The sequence below is a fragment of the Chiloscyllium punctatum genome, chromosome 11 (genome assembly GCF_047496795.1).
Source record: "Chiloscyllium punctatum isolate Juve2018m chromosome 11, sChiPun1.3, whole genome shotgun sequence".
In the NCBI taxonomy this organism is placed as follows: domain Eukaryota; kingdom Metazoa; phylum Chordata; class Chondrichthyes; order Orectolobiformes; family Hemiscylliidae; genus Chiloscyllium; species Chiloscyllium punctatum.
Window position 1 is genome coordinate 17595632 of NC_092749.1, and position 23433 is coordinate 17619064.

Genomic DNA, 23433 nt, shown 5'->3' on the forward strand with positions numbered 1-23433 from the left:
GGGATCTTGGGATCTATGTTCATAGATCTTTGAAAGTTGCCACTCAGGTGGATAGAGCTTGTGAGAAGGCCTATGGTGTATTAGCGTTCATTAACAGAGGGACTGAATTCAAGAGTTGTGAAGTGATACTGCAGCTGTACAGGACCTTGGTTAGGCCACATTTGGAGTACTGTGTGCAGTTCTGGTCGCCTCACTTTAGGAAAGATGTGGAAGCTTTGGAGAGGGTGCAGAGAAGATTTCTGGAATGGTTTCCTGGAATGGAGAATAGGTCGTATGAGGATAGGTTGAGAGTGCTAGGCCTTTTCTCATTGGAACGGCAAAGGATGAGGGCTGACTTGATAGAGGTTTATAAGATGATCAGAGGAATAGATAGACAGTCAGAAACTTTTTCCCCGGGTACAACAGAGTGTTACAAGGGGACATAAATTTAAGGGGAAGGGTGGAAGGTATAGGGGGGATGTCAGGAGTAGGTTCTTTACCCAGAGAGTGGTGGGGGCATGGAATGCGCTGCCTGTGGAGTGGCAGAGTCAGAATCATTGGCGACCTTTAAGCGGCAATTGAATAGGTACATGGATGGGTGCTTAAGCTAGGACAAATGTTCGGCACAACATCGTGGGCCGAAGGGCCTGTTCTGTGCTGTATTGTTCTATGTTCTATGTTCTATGTTCCCAGCTACCTTACTCCCACCCCCATCCCAGCATCCTATTTATCTCTCAGCGCCCTTCCCCGCACCACATTCCTGATGAAGGGCTTATTCCCAAAACGTCAATTCTCGTGCTCCTCGGATGCTGTCTGACGTGCTGTGCTTTTCCAGCACTACATTCTTCAACTCTGATCTCCAACACCTGCAGTTCGCACTTTTTCCTTGCCACACAAAGTGGCTACAGAAACAGGTTAGAGGCTAGGAATACTGCATTGAGTAACTCACCTCCTGACTCCCTGAAGCCTATCATTAAGCTATAAGTCACAAGTTGGGAGTGTGATGGAATACATCCCACTTGCCTGGATGGGTGAAGTTCCAATGACACTCAAGAAGCTTGACACCATCTAGATCAAATCAGCCCGCTTGGTTTGTACTACGTCCACAAACATCCAATCCCACCACCACCAATGCTCAATAGTAGCAGTGTGTACTATTTACAAGATGCATGGCAGAAATACACAAAAAGATCCTTCGACAGCATCTTCCAAATCCACGACCACTTCCATCTGGGAGAACGAGGGCAACAAATAGATGGGAACACAGCCACCTGCAGGTTCCCACTAAGCCACTCACCATCCTCACTCAGATATCATTCCTTCACTGTTACTGGGCTAAAACTCTGGAATTCCCTCCCTAATGGCAGTGTGGGTCTACTGCAACAGTTCAAGAAGGCAGCTCATCACCATCTTCTCAAGGCAATTAGCGAGAGGCAATAAATGCTGATCAGCCAGTGACACCCATGTCCCACGACTGAATAACTTTTTAAAAGTCACAGTCCAAACAATTCATCTGGAAGAATTTCTGCTTCTATCTGAGTGGCAGAAGGGCTTTGGTCCCCAATCTTTTATCTGCATTCATTCTTTATGGATAGCTGCAGTTTGATACATGTTGCTCATTCCTAATCTGTCAGCAGCACCCACCACTCCCGAGTGGGCTGCAAAAGCCCTACAGCTCCTTGCTTTCTGTTTGGCCTTTAAGCCTGTGAGTGGAGAAATGGCCTATTAAGAGGCCAACTCCAGGGAGATTGTGCTATTGGTCTCATTGTTAGCATGTGCATACACATTTCCCTGGAAATGTTGACTGATTTTACAGGTCTAATCATCTTGTGGTCGAACATAATTATTTTGGTTGCATTTTGGTCTTCCTTTCATTAAATCGCTGATTATATGATTGAGTAGGGTCCAATTACATGAAGTTCGAGACTATCAATTCCCTGGCAATCCAGTCTGTCAGAACTGTCACTGCCCAGAGGTAAGGGTCAAGCACACCGTGGCAGAAATGATAATTGCACCAGTTCTAAGTAAAACATCATAAAGTACTTAAAAACACCCAATGTGTCATTTTTAGATGGATTATAGCAAGTATATCAAGCACCATTTTCCATTTGTTGGTTTAATACTGAAAAGCGTTATACCTCGACTTTTGAGTATGTTAAAAATAAATTCAACCAACTGATTTCTTGTATTAATATGACTACGAGTGCGCGTTTCAACATTACTTGAAGTGCAATGTCTTTTCATCAACTTTCAGTACTTATCAGTGATCACGATTGTTTGAAATTCACATTTTGTAAGTAAACTAGTTTTGACTTCCATGCTAACTGAAAGCAAAATAGCAAGCAAATAGCGAAGTTTAGAGTGAACTAAAAATTAGGTCATATTCTGTACATCTCAATGAGAAAACTTGTCTGAAGTGCCAGTACCGCATCACAACATGGTAAGAGCTTTTAAGTTAATTTAGAAGGGATATAAATAGTCATTTGGGAGCTTGAGTATTACTGAGAAAAATACATATTTGATGAGGCATTTTGTTTTTTACTCATTCAGGACAATTTGCAAAAATATAAATGTAAAGGGGACTATTTTCATACGGTCTAAAAACAGCATGCTGCAAAGTTGGCAAGTGGATGCTGATTGTAGAGGGATTACCATGGGGAATCCACAAGTTAAATGATGATTAATAGGTAATAGTCAAACTTTGTTTAAATTTAATCCAATAGTTTGACTCTGACCAGTCAAGACATGCTCCTTAGAAATGAACCACAGAATAGCTGTTAATTGCTTTCTTCAGTTGAAAGCCATGTTCTCAAAACTTTGAGCAACAGGTGAAGGTAGATGTTTCTTGCTGCTGATATGCAGGAGTAACAGAGTGGTGTTTGCCGCTACTGGGATGCTACCATTAAGCTAAATAGACACTATGCCTATCAGACAAATGAAGAATGTGGTATAATAATTTCAATGCCAAAGTGATGCTACATATATAGGCCATATGTTCCATAGCATGGTGGATAAAGTCTAATGTTTACAACAAGCAATGTACTAACCATGCCAAACATCCTGTGCTTGCTAAATCATTAAAAACAGTATCCAACATTGGTATTGATTCTACAATGGGACAATATTTGCTACATAATTATTGATGTGTGAAACCTTATGCTAACAACCAATTTAAGACTTTCAATTGGACTCACAGAGAGACATACTTGCACATCTTGCACATATTGAAACCTATACAGGGCCCTGTTCTTTGTTGACAGTAAGAATACGTATGTACACTGCACCTGTTAGAACTGAACAAAACAGACAACAATCTCTCCCTGGTTCATTCCTCAAGGCAATGACTTGACCAGTCTGAGTCAAGCTGCCTGGTTTAAATTTAAATGAAGATTGGTAGATGACTGCCAGTAGTCATGCACTCTCCACCTCTATCCATCCGAGACCACTTGCCAATTAATCAAGATGTTCCTCTCATACTTATAAAAATGTTATTCCTGTATTCTGGAGAACAGTGCAAATGAGTGCAAGATGAGATCTTGAAACTAGATGTGTCTTTTCTCAATAATACACAGGCAAAACACTTTGCATTGTCTAAATCTATAATCCAGTTAATCAACACTGCATGAACCTTATTTCCATAAGTACTCATCACACGTAAAGTTTGTATTCCTATTCACTTGAAGCCTATTTTTACAAAGGGACATGACAAAAAAGTCCACTCAGAATATTTTCTTACCTTAGTGTCCGTAAATCCCACAGTTTGATCCCATCAGTTATAGCAGTTGTCAGAAAGAGATTATAGGATTCAGAAGCTTGGGTACAAAATACTGAACCCTAAAACAAGATGAAGATAACACACAGATTACTGATAAATATCAATTTTCATGACTGTAAATTAATGTTTAAATGGAATACCTAATTGTTTTGGGAAAATAAACTAAAACTTTGAGGATAAAATTAACAAAATTGAAAAGGGAGAACTAGTGATATTTTTCAATCAGAGATGTTATCACACACCTCTGGAATGAGTAAGACTTGACGCCAGGTCTCCTAATTCAGAGATCGAGACAACTGCACCACAATAACCCTTACTTAGATTTTCAGAAAGCTGTCAGCAACGTAACATATAAGTGGTTCATGAACAAGAGATAAAGGGAATAGATATTTTTGAATAAACGTGTTCAGAGATATTGTACACCCCTGCAGCAGGTGGGACTTGAACCCAGGATTTGGAGAATGGACCAGCATAGATTGAAAATGACTAGACAGAAAACAGAAAGTATGAATAAGTAAGTGATTTTCAGGTATTCATGCTCTGACTAATGGGGTGCTGTAAGGACCATTTTTTGGGTCCTAGATAGTCACAATTTATATCGATGATTTGGATGTAGGAATTATCCAAGTTTGTATATAACATAAAACTAAGTGGAAGCATGAACTGTGAAGGGCAAGCAAAAATACTTCAAGAGAATTTAGAGAAGCAAAAGAGTAGACAAAAAAATGGCAGATGGAAATACGAAATATTTAAAGTTATCCACTTTCATACGAAGAAACAGAAGGTGCAGTATTTCTTAAAAGACGAGAGACTGGGAAGTTTTGAACTTAAAAGGGATTGGGCTGTTCTTGCTCATCAGTTATTGCAAGTAAGCATGCAGATATAGCAAACTATTAAGATATTGATAAAAACACTGAAATCTCAACAGATCTGGCAGCAGCTGTGGAGAGAGAAAATCAGAGTTCATGGTTCAAGATATATACTGGATACTTTCAAGAAAGAGTTGGATAGAGCTCTTAAGGATAGTGGAATCAAGAGTTATGGGGATAAGGCAGGAACAGGATACTGATTGAGGATGATCAGCCATGATCATAATGAATGGTGGTGCTCACTTGAAGGGCAGAATGGCCTACTCCTGCACCTATTGTCTATTGAGAACCAGATGTTAGTTTGATCCCATCTCAACCCCACTGTTTTCATTCTGCTCTGTAATTTTATTTCATTTATTTTTTTCACTGTTCTGTACTTCTTATTTCTTGATTGTCTTTCTTTCTCTCGCTCCTTACTCTCTTCCCCCTTTGCTACCCTTCTCCCCTATTTTCCATTTTGCCTCTGCTTCATCCATTCCCCCCCCCATCCCCCACATATTTTGTCACATAGCACTGGCTTCAGCCTTGGTCATTCACAGATCCTAATCTCCCTATAATCTCTCTATGCACTGTCATTATCACCTCTTTATTGCTACTTTTGCTTCTGGAGCCATGACTCACCTTCTCTCAGCCTAGTATAAATACCTCCCTATTTCTCCCTTTTTTTTAAGCTTTGACAAAGGGTCAGTTAGACTTGAAACGTCAGCTCTTTTCTCTCTTTACAGATGCTGCCAGACCTGCTGAGATTTTCCAGCATTTTCAGATTCCAGCATCCACAGTATTTGCTTTTATCCAGTGTTAGTTTGTTGGCCTTTCTTACTAGAACATTTGAGTATTAATATAAAGGTTTTGTACTGCAATTATATAGAACTTGTGAGATCACATCTGAAATACTATGGGCAGTTTTGGTCTCCTTACCCAAGGAAAGATATACTTGATATAGAGAGTGTGTTTCTGTTCACCAGAGGCACAGTAAGTTAATTCCTGGGATGAAAGGACTGCCGTGTGAGGCAAGTTTAAATAGCCTAAATCTTTTTCTCTGGAGTTCAGAAGATGAGAGATGATCTCATTCAAACATGCAAACTCTTACAGGGCTTGACGGGTAGATGCAAGATGGATGTTTCCCCTGGCTTGGGGCATGTTGAGTACCAGATGACACAGAATGAGAGGTAGGTATTTTAGGACTGAGACGAAGAGGAAACTTTGCACTCAGAGGATGGTGAATCTTTGGAATTCTCTGCCTCAGAGGGGCAGATTGAGATAGATAAATTTCAATGTAATAAAAATATCAAGAGATACGGGATTGTGCAGGGAAATTGTCTGAAGTAGCTAATAAAGCACAATCTAACTGAATGATGGAAAAGGATCAAAGGGCTGAATGGCCTATTACTATTCCAATTTCTTGTGGTGTTAAAATGAGCATGTCTTCAAAATATTATTATCATAAAATTAAATATTAACATTAGCTAAATAATATGCTCGCAACTTAAATCATTACGGCATTATTGTTTTCCTACAGAAAGGTGAAGAGCTACATTCCAAGAGAAAATGCTTGAAGGGGTTTCTCAGAGGCATCATAATGTTAATAGAAAAGCAAAGCATCGCAGATATGTGGGTTTGGATGAAAGCTCAGCAACTCAAAACCTTAACTCTCTTTCTTTTTCCACACATGCTGCCAGACCTGCTGAGTATTTCTGGCATTTTTTTTATTGCTAATGTTAATGGAAGGATTACATGATACAGAGCCTTAGACTGCTGGTGCATGCATAGTGTAATTCTACAAATATTATTTATCTTAACAGTGGGCTTTTCTTTCTCCACAATGCAGTGGATATGTATCATCTTTGTGGCTATTAGCAAATGTACTCAGTACTGTGCTCATTAGCACCTTCAAGAAAATATCTGAAACAGGATTTGCTTAGAATTAAGACTAAAACAAAGATAACATCCCATGGAATTCTGAACTCTGGGGATTAACGCAACCTCATATGATCAAAACAAACATATAAACAAAGGAATCAAGTGTTACAGTGGACAGAAAAGAGAGTGAAGATAACACCAAAACTGGATTAGCATTGATTTTATTGAATGGTAGCAAAGGCTCAAAGTGCCAATCTCTTAGTCTAAATCCTATTTTCTCAGGTCCTATGCTCCTAACAGCCAGGTTTGAACAGATGACCTCATAATTGTTTTAAAAATTATCTTGAATGGAGAGAAAACAGAAAAAGTCATGCTGAATCTTCCTTCAGGATGTCACAATAATATAGGTAATGCTTTCACTGTTCCATGGTTCAAATGGCTTGTGTCATACTAACCTTTTTCTTCTCATATGTATGAAACAACTGCAATAACAACTGCTAACCTTTCTTCTTTATCTTACATCACAAGACAATTCACAGGAGAGTAATCAAACAAAATTTGACACTGATCTACATAAGAAGAAATCAAGACAGGTGATCAAAAACTTGTTCAATGAAGTAGATTTCAAGTAGCAAAGAGTTTAAGGAGGTGAGACAGAGAGATAAAACAACTTAGGGAGGGAATTGGGATCTTAGGCAACTGAGGGTATAGGAGACATTATACACTAGAGGAGAACTGTCTTTCAACAGAGTCCACATCCACACTTTTAGTGAGAGCTTTATCTCAGTTAATTACACTGTATAAAACTCACAATCAACTGATTAGATTAAGTGGGCAAAAAACTGGCAAATAGAGTATAATGTGAGAAGTTGTGAAGTTGTTCATTTTGGAAGGGAGAACAAAAGAACAGTACTGTTTAAATGGAAAAAAACTGCAGAAAGCTGCAACACAAAGGAACTTGGGGTGACTTGTGTATAAAACGCAGAAAAACACAGGTGCAGCAGGTAATCAGGAATGGAAGGTTGACCATTATTTCAAGGGGGTTGGAATATAAAAGTTGGGAAGTCTTACTGCAACTGTGTGATGTGCGGGTGAGACTACTCCTGGAGTATAGTGAGCTGTTTTGGTTCCTTATTCAAGGAAAGATATTATTTAATTCGAGGCAGTTAAAAGAAGGTCCATTCGGAGATCCCAGTACAAAGGCATTGTCTTATGAGCAAGGGTTAAACACATAAGGCTTAATTCGCTGGAGTTTAGAAGAATGAGAGGTGATCTCATTGAAACATAGGATTCTAAAGGGGCTTGACAGGGTAGAACATAAAATAATACAGCACAGAACAGGCCCTCTGGCCCTCGATTTTGCGCCAACCTGTGAATTAATCTAAGCTCAATACCCTACACTATCCCATCATCATCCATATGCTTATCCAAGGGTTGTTTAAATGCCCCTAATGTGGCTGAGTTAACTATATTAACAGGTAAGGCATTCCACGCCCTTACCACTCTCTGAGTAAAGAACCTGCCTCTAACATCTGTCTTAAATCTATCACCCCTCAATTTGTCGCTATGCCCCCCTCGTCCAAGCTGACGTCATCATCATCCTAGGAAAAAGACTTTCACTGTCTACCCTATCTAATCCTCTGATCATTTTGTATGTCTCCATCAGATCCCTTCTTAGCCTTCTTCTTTCCAGTGAGAACAGACCCAAGTCTCTCAGCCTTTCCTCATAAGACCTTCCCTCCAGATCAGACAACATCCTGGTGAAGTTCCTCTGCACCTTTTCCAATGCTTCCACATCCTTCCTATAATGGGGCAACCAGAATTGTACACAATATTTCAAGTGCGGCCGCACTAGCCTTTTGTATAATTGCAGCATGACATTACGGCTACGTAATTCAATCCCTCTACCAATAAAACCTAACACACCGTAGGCCTTCTTAACAGCACTATCAACCTGGGTGGCAATTTCAGGGATCTATGTACATGGACTCGAAGATTCCACGCAAATCCACTCTACCAAGAATCTTTCCATTGACCCAGCATTCTACCTTCCTGTTATTCTTACCAATGTGAATGACTTTACATTGAACTCCATTTGCAATTCTGCAGTTTATCCAAGTCCCGCTGCACTCTGTAACATTCTTCCAAACTGTCCACTATTCCACCAATTTTATTGTCATCTGCAAATTTACTAATCCATCCACCTATGCCTGAGTCCAAGTCATTTATATAAATGACAAACAGCAGTGTCCCAAAACAATCCTTGTGGCACACCACTAGTAACCGGAGTCCAGGCTGAATATTTTCCATCAACCACCACCTGCTGCCTTCTTTCAGAAAGCCAGTTTCTAATCCAAACTGCTAAATCACCCTCAATTCCTCACCTCTGCATTTTCTCCAACAGCCTACCATGTGGAACCTTATCAAGGCTTTACCGAAGTCCATGTATACCACGTCAACTGCCCTACCCTCATCTACATGCTTGGTCACCTTCTCAAAAACCTCAATGAGGTTTGTGAGACATGGCCTGCCCTTGATGAAACCACTGTGACTATCTGCAATCAAATTGTTGCTGTTAAATGATTATAACTGCTTATAATCTTTTCCAAAACGTTTCCTATAACAGGCGTAAGGTTCATTGGTCTATAATTACCTGGGTCATCTCTACTGCCCTTCTTGAATAAGGGCACAACACTTGCAATCTTTCAGTCCTCTGGTATTAAACCTGTAGACAATGACGACTCAAAGATCAAGGCCAAAGGCTCTGCTATATCCTGCTTAGCTTCCCAGAGAATCCTCAGATAAATCCCATCCGGCCCTGGGAACTTGTCTGCTTTCACTCCTTTCTAGTCTAATATCCCGTATCTCATTCTTCTCCTCTACAATACTCTCCTTTTCCGGAGTGAAAATAGATGAGAAATATTCATTTAGCACCTCTCTGATCTTCACAAGGTCCACACACAACTTCCCACTTCTGTCTTTGACAGGCCTTATTCCTACCCTAGTCATCCTTTCATTCCTCACTTACCTATAGAAAGCTTTAGGATTCTCCTTTATTCTATCTACTAAAGACTGCTCGTGTTCCTCCTTCCTCTTCTTAAATCTCTATTTAAATCCCTCCTAGTTAATCTGTAACTCTCCATTGCTTCATCTGAATCATCTCGTCTCAGCGTCACAAAAGCCTCCTTCTTTTGCTTAACAAGAGTTGCAATTTTGTTAGTAAACCGCAGTTCCCTTACCTTATCACTTCCTCCCTGCCTGACAGAGACATAGCTATCAAGGACACGCAACATCTGTTCCTTAAATCAGTTCAACATTTCGACTGTCCCCACCCCCTGCATTTTGCTACCCCATTCTATGCCTCCTAAGTCTTGCCTAATCGCATTATAATTGCCCTTCCCCCATCTTTAACTCTTGTCCTGTGGTATGTACCTATCCCTTTCCATTATTAAATTAAACATAACTGAATTATGGTCACTCTCTCCAAAGTGTTCACCTACCACTAAATCAAACACCTGGCCTGGTTCATTACCAAGCACCAGATCCAGTGTGGCCTCCCCTTGTCGGCCCTTCGACAGGAAACCCTCCTGCACACATTGGACAAAAACTGAATAAATGCTGAGAGGATGTTTGCCTTCATGGGAGGATTTAGGATCAGAGGGCAAAGTCTCAGTATAAAGGCCATCAGCTTAAGATTGAGATAAGGAGGAATTTGTTTCTCTCGGAGGGCTAAGAGTCTTTGGAACTCCTTGCCACAGAGAGCATTGGGGGCTGAGTCCTTGCCTTTATCTAAGCTTGATTTAGATAGATACTTGATGAGTAGAGGAAAAGACAGGAAAGCGGACCTGAGGAATGTCGAATTAGCCAAGATCCTACTGAATGGCAGGACAAGCTTGAGGAGCCAAATCGCCTACTCTGTTCCTATTTCTTATGGTCCTTTGATTACTAGTTGCCCATATTTATACAACCAACTCTCACTAAATTTCCTTCATAAGTTTGGAAAACTCTTTTTGGCTCTTGGAAGCATCTACATGCTTGTCGCCTTGACTCCTAACAACTTCCCCAACTGCCATATTAGGATGAATCTTAGTTAACACTTCAACCCCAAACCTAGTTGACACACCATATCAGTTCAATTACTAAGACTGCCTTCTTGTCTTGTGGAAATTTGTATAGCTCCAATCCTCTCTCACCTCTGTCAATTAAGATTTAACTATGGTTTCATTCCTTCAAGATTCATTTTTTTTTAAACACTGCGTGGGCAAATTTGCTTCAATCCTTCACAAACCCATTCAAAATTCTCCAGCCATTAGACTCCCTTGCACAAGCTGGCCCTCTTTATGCTGTCTATAAACTCACAGTTGGCTTTGAAATTCTGACTGTCCTTTCAAATTCTTTACTGACATCTCCGTATCCTTGAGCAGAGCTGAGCCCCAGCATTTATCTTGTCAGTATAATGCATTTTACATCCCACATCAGCTTTCCTCTGAGTGAGGCTGTTAGGAAAATCTGGAATCTGCAAAGTTGGTCATCAAATCAATTCATGTTGAGTACAATGGAGAAGAGAAATTTTTTGCACAGTCAATGAATTGATAGAGTTTCCGTACAGATAGTTCTCACCAAACATTATTGGTATAATTACAATCAGCTTAAATTTATCCCTACCTCTCACTATCAACTTGCCAGTGATATGAAAGTCAAACACAGGCTCCCTCAAAATATGCTCCAGGTGCTGATTACCTTTTAATTTCTACATTTAAGATACAGTGGAGATAGTAGGACAGGAGGGAGACCATGGCATAGTGGCAATGTTACAGGATTAGTGATCCAGAGTCCCAGAATAAGGCACTGCAGTAACAGGCTCAAATCCCACCACAGCAGCTGTAGAGAATGAAATTACCATCCTTACCTGGTCTGGCTTAAAGTGACCCTAGACTCACAGCAATGTGAAATGGTCAAGTATGCGATACAATTCAAGGCCAATTAGGGATGTGCATCTCATCCTGGCTATGCCAGTGATAACTACATCCCATTAACAAATAAAAGAAAACAATGTGGAGTATAGATCATGTAAGATGAATGGGCAATGATTATAGGTTTATAATCAATGGTAGAAATATTTCATCCTTTTTATAACAGTGTCTGTGCATTGCAGTCCAACCATGCTTCACTAAGGTCTTATAATTTACCTCATCTAACCACTTTCTGTTGAATGGAATGCCTCTAGATACTGAGCCATGGGTTCTATTTGCTCTCTTAAAATATTCTGTTCTTCTTAAAATGTCAAAATCTTTTTTGTAACAGCTGTTTTTTTTCCAGCAGTTAAATAGAATTCCTCAACACATACAGGTCAGTAAATAGTTATTCTACAAATATATTACAAAAAGAATAAAGTGAGGTTTCAACATTCACACATACTTTTTGCTTTATCTCTTAGGAGAGATTATGCAGGTTGAACGAATCTATCTTAGGTATTTCAACAAAACAGAAAACTATTCTCAGAGGAAATAAAATAAGATTGAAACCAGGTTTTTGGTAAGCCTTGGGTACAACATTTTTCCATCATTATACGGTAGCACAGTGCAGACAAACTGCAGAATGGAAACATACTTCTCATTCTTTTCCACCTTTTACCAACTACTCACTGATACAACAGATGCTTCCTCCCAGTGCAAGCAAGACCTCTTTCCTTGTAAGGATAAGAGCAGGCAGAATTTATAACCACAATATTCCTTTGATGGATAAATGTTCCATTCTGTAACTGCCATATCAAATCCTAACACATCTGTAATAACAATTAGTGTTCCTTGCTACTGGCTTGCTGCTGCTCTCAATGTACAATAACCTAATTCAACTTTACATTCTGCTTAGATAGTTAAAATGTGAAGTAGTGTGTCATATTTGGTTAACCAGCAAGTATTAGCATATTTATTTAAGAATTGCTTTCACTCTGGGTCCCTAGCAATGCTAGAATGAAAACTTTTAGCTTTCCTGATCTAACCCAACACCAAAGAGCATTAACATCCTGTGAGAAAGCAAGTCTCTTTAATTAGACTTTTAATTGACTTATTTCTTAAGAAGAAGGAAAATGTTTTTTCTTAATTCATTTATGAGATATGGGCATCACTTATTTCCCATCCCTACTTGCCCTCTAGAAGGTGATAGCAAGTTGCATTCTTGAACTGCTGCAGTCTATTTGGTGCAACTAATGCCATTAGGGAGGAAGTTCTAGGATTTAACTACTAATAGATTGTAATACAAATGCTAATATGACCAGTAACTAAATTAAGTCCTTAATTTTATAAACTTAATATCAGAAGTAGGAGTAAGAATACATATTACAAATTCTTTGTTATCGTGACTCATTGGAGTAGTGCACCAGAAATCAAGACTATTCCTGGAGTCATTGCAAATATGAAAATTTAATCAATAGCCCAATTTCACCTAATTGTCTAATTCAGATTAAAAGAATATGCACTCCAAATTTTTCACATTAACAAGAAAAACAACTATTTCTTATAACTAAAGTTTTTACGAAAGAAACATGAATTGCTAACTTATTACCCCATGACTTAAACTTTACAGTTTTTAAAATTTCCATCCACATACAAACAGATATACAAAAAGACAAGGCAAGACACAAATATTAATGTGTGGGGGAGGATACAGAAAATCAGAGAAGCATAGTTCTGGCAATAGTACATATCACAGATAGCAATGAGTTGTTTTCTTTTGGCTTTCAGCTTTCTTTCAACTCCTTCCATTTCTTTGCTGATGATGCAATGTTGTGGATACACAGTTTCCAGACTTTCATTCACTGGTTGAGGATTCACCCTGCTAGTGCCTCTGAAGACAGTTTTGGCCTGTTTCCTTTCAACAGGGGGTTTGTATTGAGAACAACTTACAGAGAAAGATGAGGGAGAGTAGCTAGCTGCTGGGGATTTTCTGTCACTTCTTCACACAGAAGGGAGAGAGCAAGGTGGATACTTTCTATTCACAGGTTGGATGTTTCTGTTACATTGTCCACATACCTAAAGCTGGAGACATCTGCTTGGGAACCAATTAAGTGGTTGTTACTAAGCTGATATTTCCTAAGCCCACAACAACTAGTTGTTGGACTGGAATAAAAACGCAAATTTTGGAGAAACTCAGCAGGTCTAGTATAAAGACGAGGTAAAAACAATGACTGCAGATGCTGAAAACCAAACACTGGATTAGTGGTGCTGGAAGAGCACAGCAGTTCAGGCAGCATCCAAGGAGCAGCGAAATCGACGTTTCGGGCAAAAGCCCTTCTTATAAAGACCGTCAGACCATAAGACAGAGGAGCAGAAATTAGGCCATTCAGCCCATCAAGTCTGCTCCACCATTAAATCATGGCTGATAAGTTTTTCAACCCTATTCACCCACTTTCTCACACCATATTTGGGGAGAGAAAGAGAGTAACATTTTAAGACCAGTACAACTCTTCTTCAGAATTGAAAGGAGCTACAAAATGTGGTTATTATACAGCATAAAACCCACCATTTTCCAACTCCTTTCAGTTCCAGAGAAGAATTATACTGGACTTGAAATGTTTCTCTCTCCACAGATGCTGCCAGATCTGCTGAAGTTCTCCAGCACTTTCTGTTTTTAGTTCGGATTTCTAGCATCAATACTACTTTCCTTTTAGTTGTTAAGCTAGATTGTCTTTGACTAAAGTTGGCCAGGACAAACAAAGATAGTGCAATTCTGTCTGGAATACTCACTTCACTACTTGAAAAAGGCAACATTGTAAATACAATCCACAAAATACTTCAGTAAGTTGTTTTTCAAAACTACAAACTGTCTTAAGCAGTTTTCTTGGTTTAAATCAGTCTCTTCCTATTTTTAACACACTGTCCAAAAACAACAAAAATCATCTTTACACACCTCTACCATTAGGAGAGGAGAAATGCCATTTCAAAAATAGTGCCTCATCACAAGGTGTATGACACATAGATAAGAAAACACGAGAATTAAATGCCTTGATCCCTTTTGTCATCTTTCTTTTATGTTCTTAATTTATTCCATCATTTTTCCAACCAAGGTAATGCATTTACTATCACATTATCTTTACCAGCAACGTGAAAATTTTTTACATTGAATGTTTGCAATAAAAATTCCACCTGAACAATCTCACATGTTGAGTTTTAAGCATTTTAAAGCATTTTAGTAGATAGATTAATCTTTCATTGCAACCCTATTGGGCATAGACTTCAAAATGTTGAAGAGCCAATACTAATCACAAAGTCTCGTGTTTTACTACTGGGTTCCTCTGACACTGGTTTCTTTAAAAATAACCCACTGGCCCCTCTTTTCCCAACTCATCACCTTGCAATAAGACTGCACCTACTGTAAATCACAAGCATCAGTTATCATTTTAAAAGGTTTGTTAAAATCAGGGGCAGTCAACATCAGTTCATTAATTCGGATTAACTCCAGTTTCTCAAATACCTCTTGACATTCCGTTGACTATACTATTTTTGTCTAGATTCACAATAAATTAGTTAAAGATAAAAGCTCAGCAGGTCTAGCAACATCTGTCGATTGAAGTCAGAGTTAAAGGTTTGACTCTGGTGACCCTTCTTCAGATAATTCAGGAAAAAGACATTATTAACAGAAAGAAATGGTAACACCAAATGTGTGCACAAGGAATATTTTCATAGACAAAAATATACCAATTACACACAAGAATGGTGAACAAACAATATAGGTTATTTATTTGAAGACAAGACTATTTATGGATAGATTAATTGGGAGGGTCTTTCTGATCATGACTCTTCAGACTGCCTAACAATTCCTGATGAAGGGCTTTTGCCCGAAACGTCGATTTCGAAGCTATTTGGATGCTGCCTGAACTACTGTGCTCTTCCAGCACCACTAATCCAGAATCTGGTTTCCAGCATCTGCAGTCATTGTTTTTACCAGACTGCCTAACAAGTCATAGGGCTGAAGTCATTCTAGTCATTGACTTCTTGTCAATTTCAGTTTGATGGCAAAGGCATGGATTCTGCCTCTGCTGGACAGGAGGACATTGAGAAAGACAGCAACCATGCATTTTGAAAATGCTGATATGCTTCATTTGCAATCATACCATTTAGCATGTGAATTGCACGCAGTCTAAAAAATTTTGGCTACCAGCAATGTCCACCATGTCACTCTTGCAACTGCATATAGAGATCTCAATGATCTCCACCAATTTTCACCATTACCAGATCCTTCACTTTTGTAGTTACTAATCCAGTGACATTACAACAATACCACCACCTCCCCCGAAGAGAGGGCATTTGGCATGTTTTTGGCATGTTTGCCCATTCTTTCATTTGTGCTCAAAAAGTTTCTAAATGCTCCAACGCAACTTTACATGCAGTTGTCACTTTCTCTAGAAATGCGTACGTATAATCCAACATCAAAGAACTGTCTTTTTATCTTAAGAACTTCTTCTTAATCGATTTTAATGAAACTCTTGTCTCGTGGCCATAATGAATAAAGAAGTAAGATAGTAATAAAATAGTAACTATCCCAATCCTGCAGGCATTCATAACAATAGGATTCCACCATGATATTCAGAGTATGATGATATCTCTCCAAATTTCTCTGTTTGGGGATGAGACGTGATTGATCTCAATTATTTTATATCTGGACGATTATGTTCTGGAGGTGCTCTAGAAAACTTTAGGCATGAAGTTACAACTTTGCTCATTTGTATTTCAATTCATTGCCCATAATAAGTATAAAACGGAGTTAACTGTTTAACCATCTTAGCTGCAATGCTGCGGTTTCCTCCCACAGTCCAAAGATGTGCGGATCAGGTGAATTGGCCATGCTAAATTGCCCAAAGTGTTAGGTGCATTAGTCAGAGGGAAATGGGTCTGGGTATATTACTCTTCGGAGGGTCGGTGTGGACTGGTTGGGCCAAAGGACCTGTTAACACACTGTAGGGAACCTAATCTAAAAGGGGCGGCATGGTGGCTCAGTGGTTAGCACTGCTGCCTCACAGCACCAGGGTCCTAGGTTCGATTCCAGCCTTGGGTAACTCTCTGTGTGGAGTTTGCATATTCTCCCAGTGTCTGCGTGAGTTTCCTCCGGGTGCTCCGGTTTTCTCCCACAGTCCAAAGATGTGCAGGTTAGGTGAAGTGGTCATGCTAAATTGCCCATAGAGTTACGTGCATTAGTTAGGGGGAATGGGTCTGGGTGGGTTACTCTTCGGAGGGTCGGTGTGGACTAGTTGGGCCGAAGGGCCTGTTTTCACACTGTAGGGAATCTAATCTAATCATCCTCAAAGCAAAAGCCACTGGAAATCAGGTTGTCAAATCCATAATTGTGTCTACTGATGTCCTGATTTTGCTTTTGGTAATGATTCTACATAGTCCGCTAATACTCAACTAAATGATTCTTAATAAACTGGCATGGCTATCAAAGGTGCTGGTTTAATTACATGTTTTGATTTTTCTACTACCTGAGATGTAGGGCAAGTTTTACAGTGTCACACTACATCCTTATAACATCTCAGTCAGGTAAAATACCTGTTTATCAATGTTTGAGTTTTCCTTATCTCTACATATCCAGTCATAGACATTCCACATGCTACTCATTATATCTCCTAACAATACATAGGTGGCACTGCCATTTGATGAACCACCATCCATTTCCCATTCAAACTCCATTTTTAATATGACTCCAGAATTCCCTTAGCCTCAGCTTTAGTGTGAGCCATCTGCGCTGACTTATTTAAGTCTGGAATAAAAACAGAAATTGCTTGAGCAACTTAGCAATTCTCCCTCCACAGATGCTGTCAGACCTGCTGAGTTTCTCTAGAAGTTTCTGTTTTGATTTTAGATTTCCAGTCTTCAGGTTGTTTTTGCTTAATTTCAGTCTAGATCAGATTCCAGAGTCTCAATTAATGAAAACATGCCAAATACTTCCATTTAATTATCCCCCTCTTTTAGGAAAACTTTGGCTATGCTAACATCTGCTTGTGGTATTACTTTGACCTGCAGTGATGGGCATTAGTTAGCCGTTACTCAGGTTACTATATGCAATGGAAAGATAGCTGGAATCTGTTCCTGTAACTGTTCTGTCACTTTAACCTCATTTGGATTTGCTGTGACTATGAGCAAAGCTAAAATGTTTACTACAATCAAATCATTTCACAGGAGTATGTCAATTCTGTCCACTGATAAGTTTTGAACAACTCCAAACAGCTGTTCCAGACAATACATCACACACCAATTTGACTTTGCACAATGGAACCAGGATGCTTTCTTCATATATCTCACTTATGAAAATCTCAGCTTCCATTTTAGGCTCTGGACAGAAAATTGGATCCTTCTCTAGCAAAAGAGTCTGAGTAGTTTCTATGCCCCTTAATATAATTATGGGTTAGCAGCATCATATGAAGAAATAGGGGTTGTCTTCCCTTTGGACAAATACGCTTCCTGTCTCACATCTACTTTATTCTCATTCTCAGTCATTCTCATACCCTCGATCCTTCTCAAGTTTATAGAAGTGACAGGAAAAAAAATAGTTTTATGGATGGCTTATCAGAAATTACTTTTGTCTGTTGAATACTCACAACCTTTTGGTCTGCAACATGGGTTCTTGTTATTGAAGGTAATAGGTTTTTAATTCTTCCAAGAGAACAATATGTCTGAGAGCTTCATATATGGTTTCAACTCCAAACACTCATATCCACCTGTCAAAATTACTTTGTGTAATTCAAAGGAGGTTTGAACAGGCTAATTCCTTAAAAGCATATAAGAGATTATCAACTCTGAGCTAAGGTATTGGCCCAGTACTTGCTGCACTAACAATACTTAGGACAAACGTAACTATGCCAACATTGTGCTCCACCAGCCCTCAATTGGCAAATTTACACCAAGATTAGCTGGGGAACTTATTTTAATTCCCTGCAGAGAGCAGAATGGGAAGTAGAAACAGTGCAGAGCATGTCCAACATAATGAGGATGTTATTATGCCTCTCCAGTTAAATAAGGGGAGGCAATGGCCGAGGGGCATTATTGCTAGACTATTAATATTCTGGGGACCCAGGTTTGAATCCAACAACAGGTGGAAGTTGAATTCAATAAAATAAAATCTGGAATTAAGATTCTACTGAATCTACTGATGACCATGAAAACATTCGGATGCACGTAACTCTATGGGCAATTTAGCATGACCAATTCACCTAACCTGCACATCTTTGGACTGTGGGAAGAAACCGGAGCACCCAAAGCCCATTTCGTTCGCTAATATCCTTTCGGGAAGAAAATCTGCCATACTCACCTGGTCTGGCCTAAATGTGACTCCAGACCCACAGCATTGTGGTTGACTCTCAATTGCCCTCGGAATGGCCTAACAGCCAATCACTTGTACAAATTGCTACATTGTCTCAGACAATGAAACCATATGGATCGCCCGGCATTAATCTAGGCACCAGAAAGGGCAACAGCAGAAACAGCCCTGTTCACCCTGCAAGGTCCTCCTTACCAACCTCTGGGGGTTAGTGCCAAAACTCCTGTCAGGCAACAGACCAACAGAGTCATACTCACGGAATCACACTTAATAGACAATGTCCCAGACACCATCATCATTATCTCTGCATATATCTTCAATATAAAGCAGCATAGTGGTATACAGTTAGAAGGGAGTTGCCCTGGCAGTCGTTAACATTGACTCCGACTCATGGCTTCAGGTTAAACATGGGTGAGGAAACCTCCTGCTGATTACCACGTCCCGTCCTCCCTTGGCTGATGAATCGATACTCGTTCATGCTGAACAACACTCAGAAGAAGCATGGAGAATGGTGAGGGCACAAAATGTACTCTGGGTGGGGGATTGCAAGGTTCCCAATCAAAAGTGGCTCGGCAACAGTATTACTGATTGAGCTGGTTGAGTCCTAAAGAACATAGCTGCTAGACTGGGTCTGCAGCAGGTGGTGAGGGAACCAACAAGAGGGAAAAACAAACTTGACCTGAGCTTCACCAATCTATCAGCTGCAGATGTATCTGTCCAGGACATTATTGGTAAAAGTGACCATCACCACAGTCCTTGTGGAGACAAAATCACACTTTCCCATTGAGAATAACCTCCATCATATCCACCATCATAACTTCCAGCATATTCCTAACTCAACGATTACCGTCAAGTCAGGGGATCAACTCCGGGTCAATGGAGAATGCAGGAGGGCATGCCAGGAGCAGCACTAGGCACACCTGAAAATGAGATGTCAAACAGGTGAAGCTAAAAAACAGAGCTACTTACATGCCAAACAGCATAAGCAGCAAGTGACAGACAGAGCTAAGCGATCCTATAAACAACGGATCAGATCTAAGCTCTGCAGTCCTGCCACATCTACTTGTGAATGCTGGTGGACAATTAAACAACTCACTAGAGGAGGAGGCTCCACAAATATCTCCAACCTCAATGATGGAACAACCCAACACATCAGTGCAAAAGATAAGGCTGAAGCTTTTGCAGCAATCTTCAGCCAGAAGCACCGGGTGGATGATCCATTTCGGCCTCCTCCAGTGGTCCCCAGCATCACAGATACCAGTTTTCAGCCAATCAATTCACTCCATGTGATATTAAGGGACAGTTGGAGACACTGGATACTGCAAAGGCGATGGACTCTGACAACATTCCGGCAATAGTACTGAATTGTGCTCCAGAACTTGCCACTCCCCTATCCAAATTCTCTCCCCTATCCAAGCTGTTTCAGTACAGTTACAACACTGGCACCAACATGACAATGTGCAAAATTGCCTAAGTATGACCCCTATCTAAAAAGTAGGACAAATCCAATCCAGCCACTTACCACCCCATCAGTCTACTCTCGATCATCAGTAAAGTGATGGAAGGTGTCATAAATAGCACTATCAAGCAGTACCTGCTCAACAATAACCTACTCAGTGACAGCCACTCAGCTCCTGATCTCATTACAGCCTTGGTTCAAACATGGACAAGAGAGCTGAATTCCATAAGTGAGGTCAGAGTAACAGCCCTTGACATCAAGGGGTCCGATCAAAATTGGAATCAATGGGTATTGGGGGAAAGCTCTCTGGTGGTGGAGTCATACCTAACACATAGGAAGATGATTGTGGTTGTTGGGGGTCAATCATCTCTGGACCAGGACATCTCTGCAGGAGTTCCTCAGGGTAGTGTCCTAGCCCCAACCATCTTCAGCTGCTTCATCAATGACCTTCCTTCCATCATAAGGTCAGACGTAAGGATGGTTGCCAATGATTGCACAACGTTCAGCACCATTCGTGATTCCTCAGATACTGAAGCAGTCCACCATCAAATGCAACAAGATCTGGACAACATCCAGGCTTGAGCTGACAAATGGCAAGTAATATTCACCACCACTCAAATACCAAGCTTTGATTATCACCAGTAAGAGAAAGTCTAACCACCACTCCTTCACATTCAAAGATGTTACCATCACTGAATCCCCCAATGCCAACATCATTGACCAAAAACTCAACTAGATTTGCTACATAAACACAGTGACAACAAAAACAGGTCAGAGGTTAGGAATACTGCATTGAGTAACTCACCTCCTGACTCCCTGGGCCTGTCCATCATCTACAAGGCACAAATCAGGAGTCTGATGGAATACTCTCCACTGCCTAAATGAGTGCAGCTCTAACAACACTCAAGAAGCTTGACACCATCCAAACAAAGCAGCCCACTTGATTGGCACCACATCCATAAGCATCCACTCTCTCCACCACCAATGCTCAGTAGCAGCAGTGTGTACTATCTACAAGATGCACTGCAGAAATTCACCACAGATCTTCAGACAGCACCTTCCAAATCCACAACCACTTTCATCTACAAGGATAAAGGCAGCAGATATCTGGGAACATGACCCCCTTCAAGCTCCCCTCCAAACCACTCACCATCCTGACTTGGAAATATACTGCTGTTCCTTCTCTGTTACTGCTCAAAATCCTGGAATTTCTCACATTGTGGATCAACCCACAGCAGGTGGACTATAGCAGTTAATGAAGGCAGCTCACCACCACCCACTCAAGGGCAACTAGGAATGGGCAATAAAGGCTGGCCACCCACAACGCCCATATCCCACAAATGAATTTTAAAAATCAGCTTTAATTATTACCTTGTTATTCGCTATCTACAATTTTTAAATCTTTGCTTCAGATCCAATACTGGTAGGTTTATTTTACAGATTCAGGTTTTTGGCACTTTAATTCTTTTCTGAAAAATGTGTTGCTGGAAAAGCGCAGCAGGTCAGGCAGCATCCAAGGAGCAGGAGAATCGACGTTTCGGGCATAAGCCCTTCTTCAGGAAGCTTATGACCGAAACGTTGATTCTCCTGCTCCTTGGATGCTGCCTGACCTGCTGCGCTTTTCCAGCAACACATTTTTCAGCTCTGATCTCCAGCATCTGCAGTCCTCACTTTCTCCCATTTTAATTCTTATATCCATTTAACTGATGTACATTCTGATTTAGTAGCTGCTACACACGGATTAGTGCTAAAGTCAGAGTTAAGCTACTCTCATTTCTTCACAAAAGTCACGAATTAGGTGAGCTCTTCTCCACCCAACCCAATGAACAATAGAAAAGCAGGTGATAAACCTCAGGTCTGAAATGATAGGTTCCCTTGAATTTTCGGTCCTTGCATAGAGTTTCCTCCCCAAAGCCAAATTGAAAGGAAGTTCTGTCAAACAGAGGAAAGGGATTAAAACTCTTTGAGTCCAAAAATCATGGAATGGAAATGATTAAAATGACTATTGGGGAGCTCATTTTTACCATGCATTCTTACTGTTGAATTATGTCCTTGAAGATTTTATTTTAAATCTGTTTCTTTCTTTCCCTTTGAATGTTACCTTTGACTTTCTTCTCAGTATATCTCCTTGCAGTGTACACCCTGTAAGCCTCCCTCAAACTTTAAAGGGAGGAGGCCCTCCAAGCAAAGAATGGGTCTCTACTATTCAAATTATTTGCAATCAATGAATTACATGGGAGTAGCACAGTGTGAGTTCGCTTTTGATTTTTCTTCATTTCCTGTCAGAGTTTCCTTTAGGTTAACAGTTCAGCTTCACTTGGTTCCCTATAGAGAAGCCGAGATATAAAACTCTTAGACTCGCCATATGACGATCAGACTTATGCTGTACTAACGAAAAGCAAATTCCTTTTGATTTAGAATCAGTTCTAATAATGACACCATGATAGTGGGAAAACAGATGAAGGGTGCAGCTTTGGCCAAGCGGGAAAGTACCCCACTAAATGATCTTACCAATGGGCAGCTATCCTCATGGTTATGTTACTAAGTAGATAGTCCTGAGCCTTGGGATAATAATCCAAAGAATTTGAGGTCGAATCCAATGTGGCAGTGAGGAGCATTTGAACCTAGGTTAAAATGAATTGGGAAATGAAAAGCAGGAAAAGTGATCATAAAACTGTCAGACTGTAGTAATGTCCCAGTCCTTTAAGGAACAAAACACCAGTTCTTCACCAAGGTCAAGGTAGCTGACTTTTAGCTGCCCTCTAGCAAGACTTTCATTGGCATCCCTTGCTTGAGAAGGACAATAGCTGTCCAGTAAAGTATCCAAGACAATCTAACTGTGGATGTGGGCACCATCAACATTTAATTTGCTTAACTAATTCAAAAGAAGGAAAGGTTGATGTGGTAAAATGAAGTAAAATGAGAGGCAGTCTGTGTGGAGAAACGCTAGTACAGAAGTTTGGTTCACGACACAAGGCAATTTTCTGATTCAGTATGTGGACATACCTACTAGAGAAGGTGCAAAACTTGACCTACTCTTGGGAAATAAGGCAGAGCAGGTGACTGAGGTGTCAGTGGGGGAGCATTTTGGGCCCAGTGACCATAATTCTATTAGTTTTAAAATAGTGATGGAAAAGGATAGACTGGATCTAAAAGTTAAAATTCTAAATTGGAGGAAG

General features: G+C 40.2%; 1 protein-coding gene across 7 annotated transcripts in view; it reads right to left on the reverse strand.

Moving 5' to 3' along the window:
• Positions 1-23433, reverse strand: part of wdr27 (WD repeat domain 27) — a 491161-nt gene that overhangs the window by 334600 nt on the left and 133128 nt on the right. For all 7 annotated transcript variants that reach the window (XR_011961786.1, XM_072580377.1, XM_072580375.1 and 4 more), the window contains one exon: positions 3716-3813. Coding sequence is in view for 6 of the 7 variants with exons in the window: in XM_072580377.1 (XP_072436478.1) it covers positions 3716-3813 (98 nt within the window). In the remaining variant the exon portion in view is untranslated. The remainder of the gene's footprint in view (positions 1-3715; positions 3814-23433) is intronic.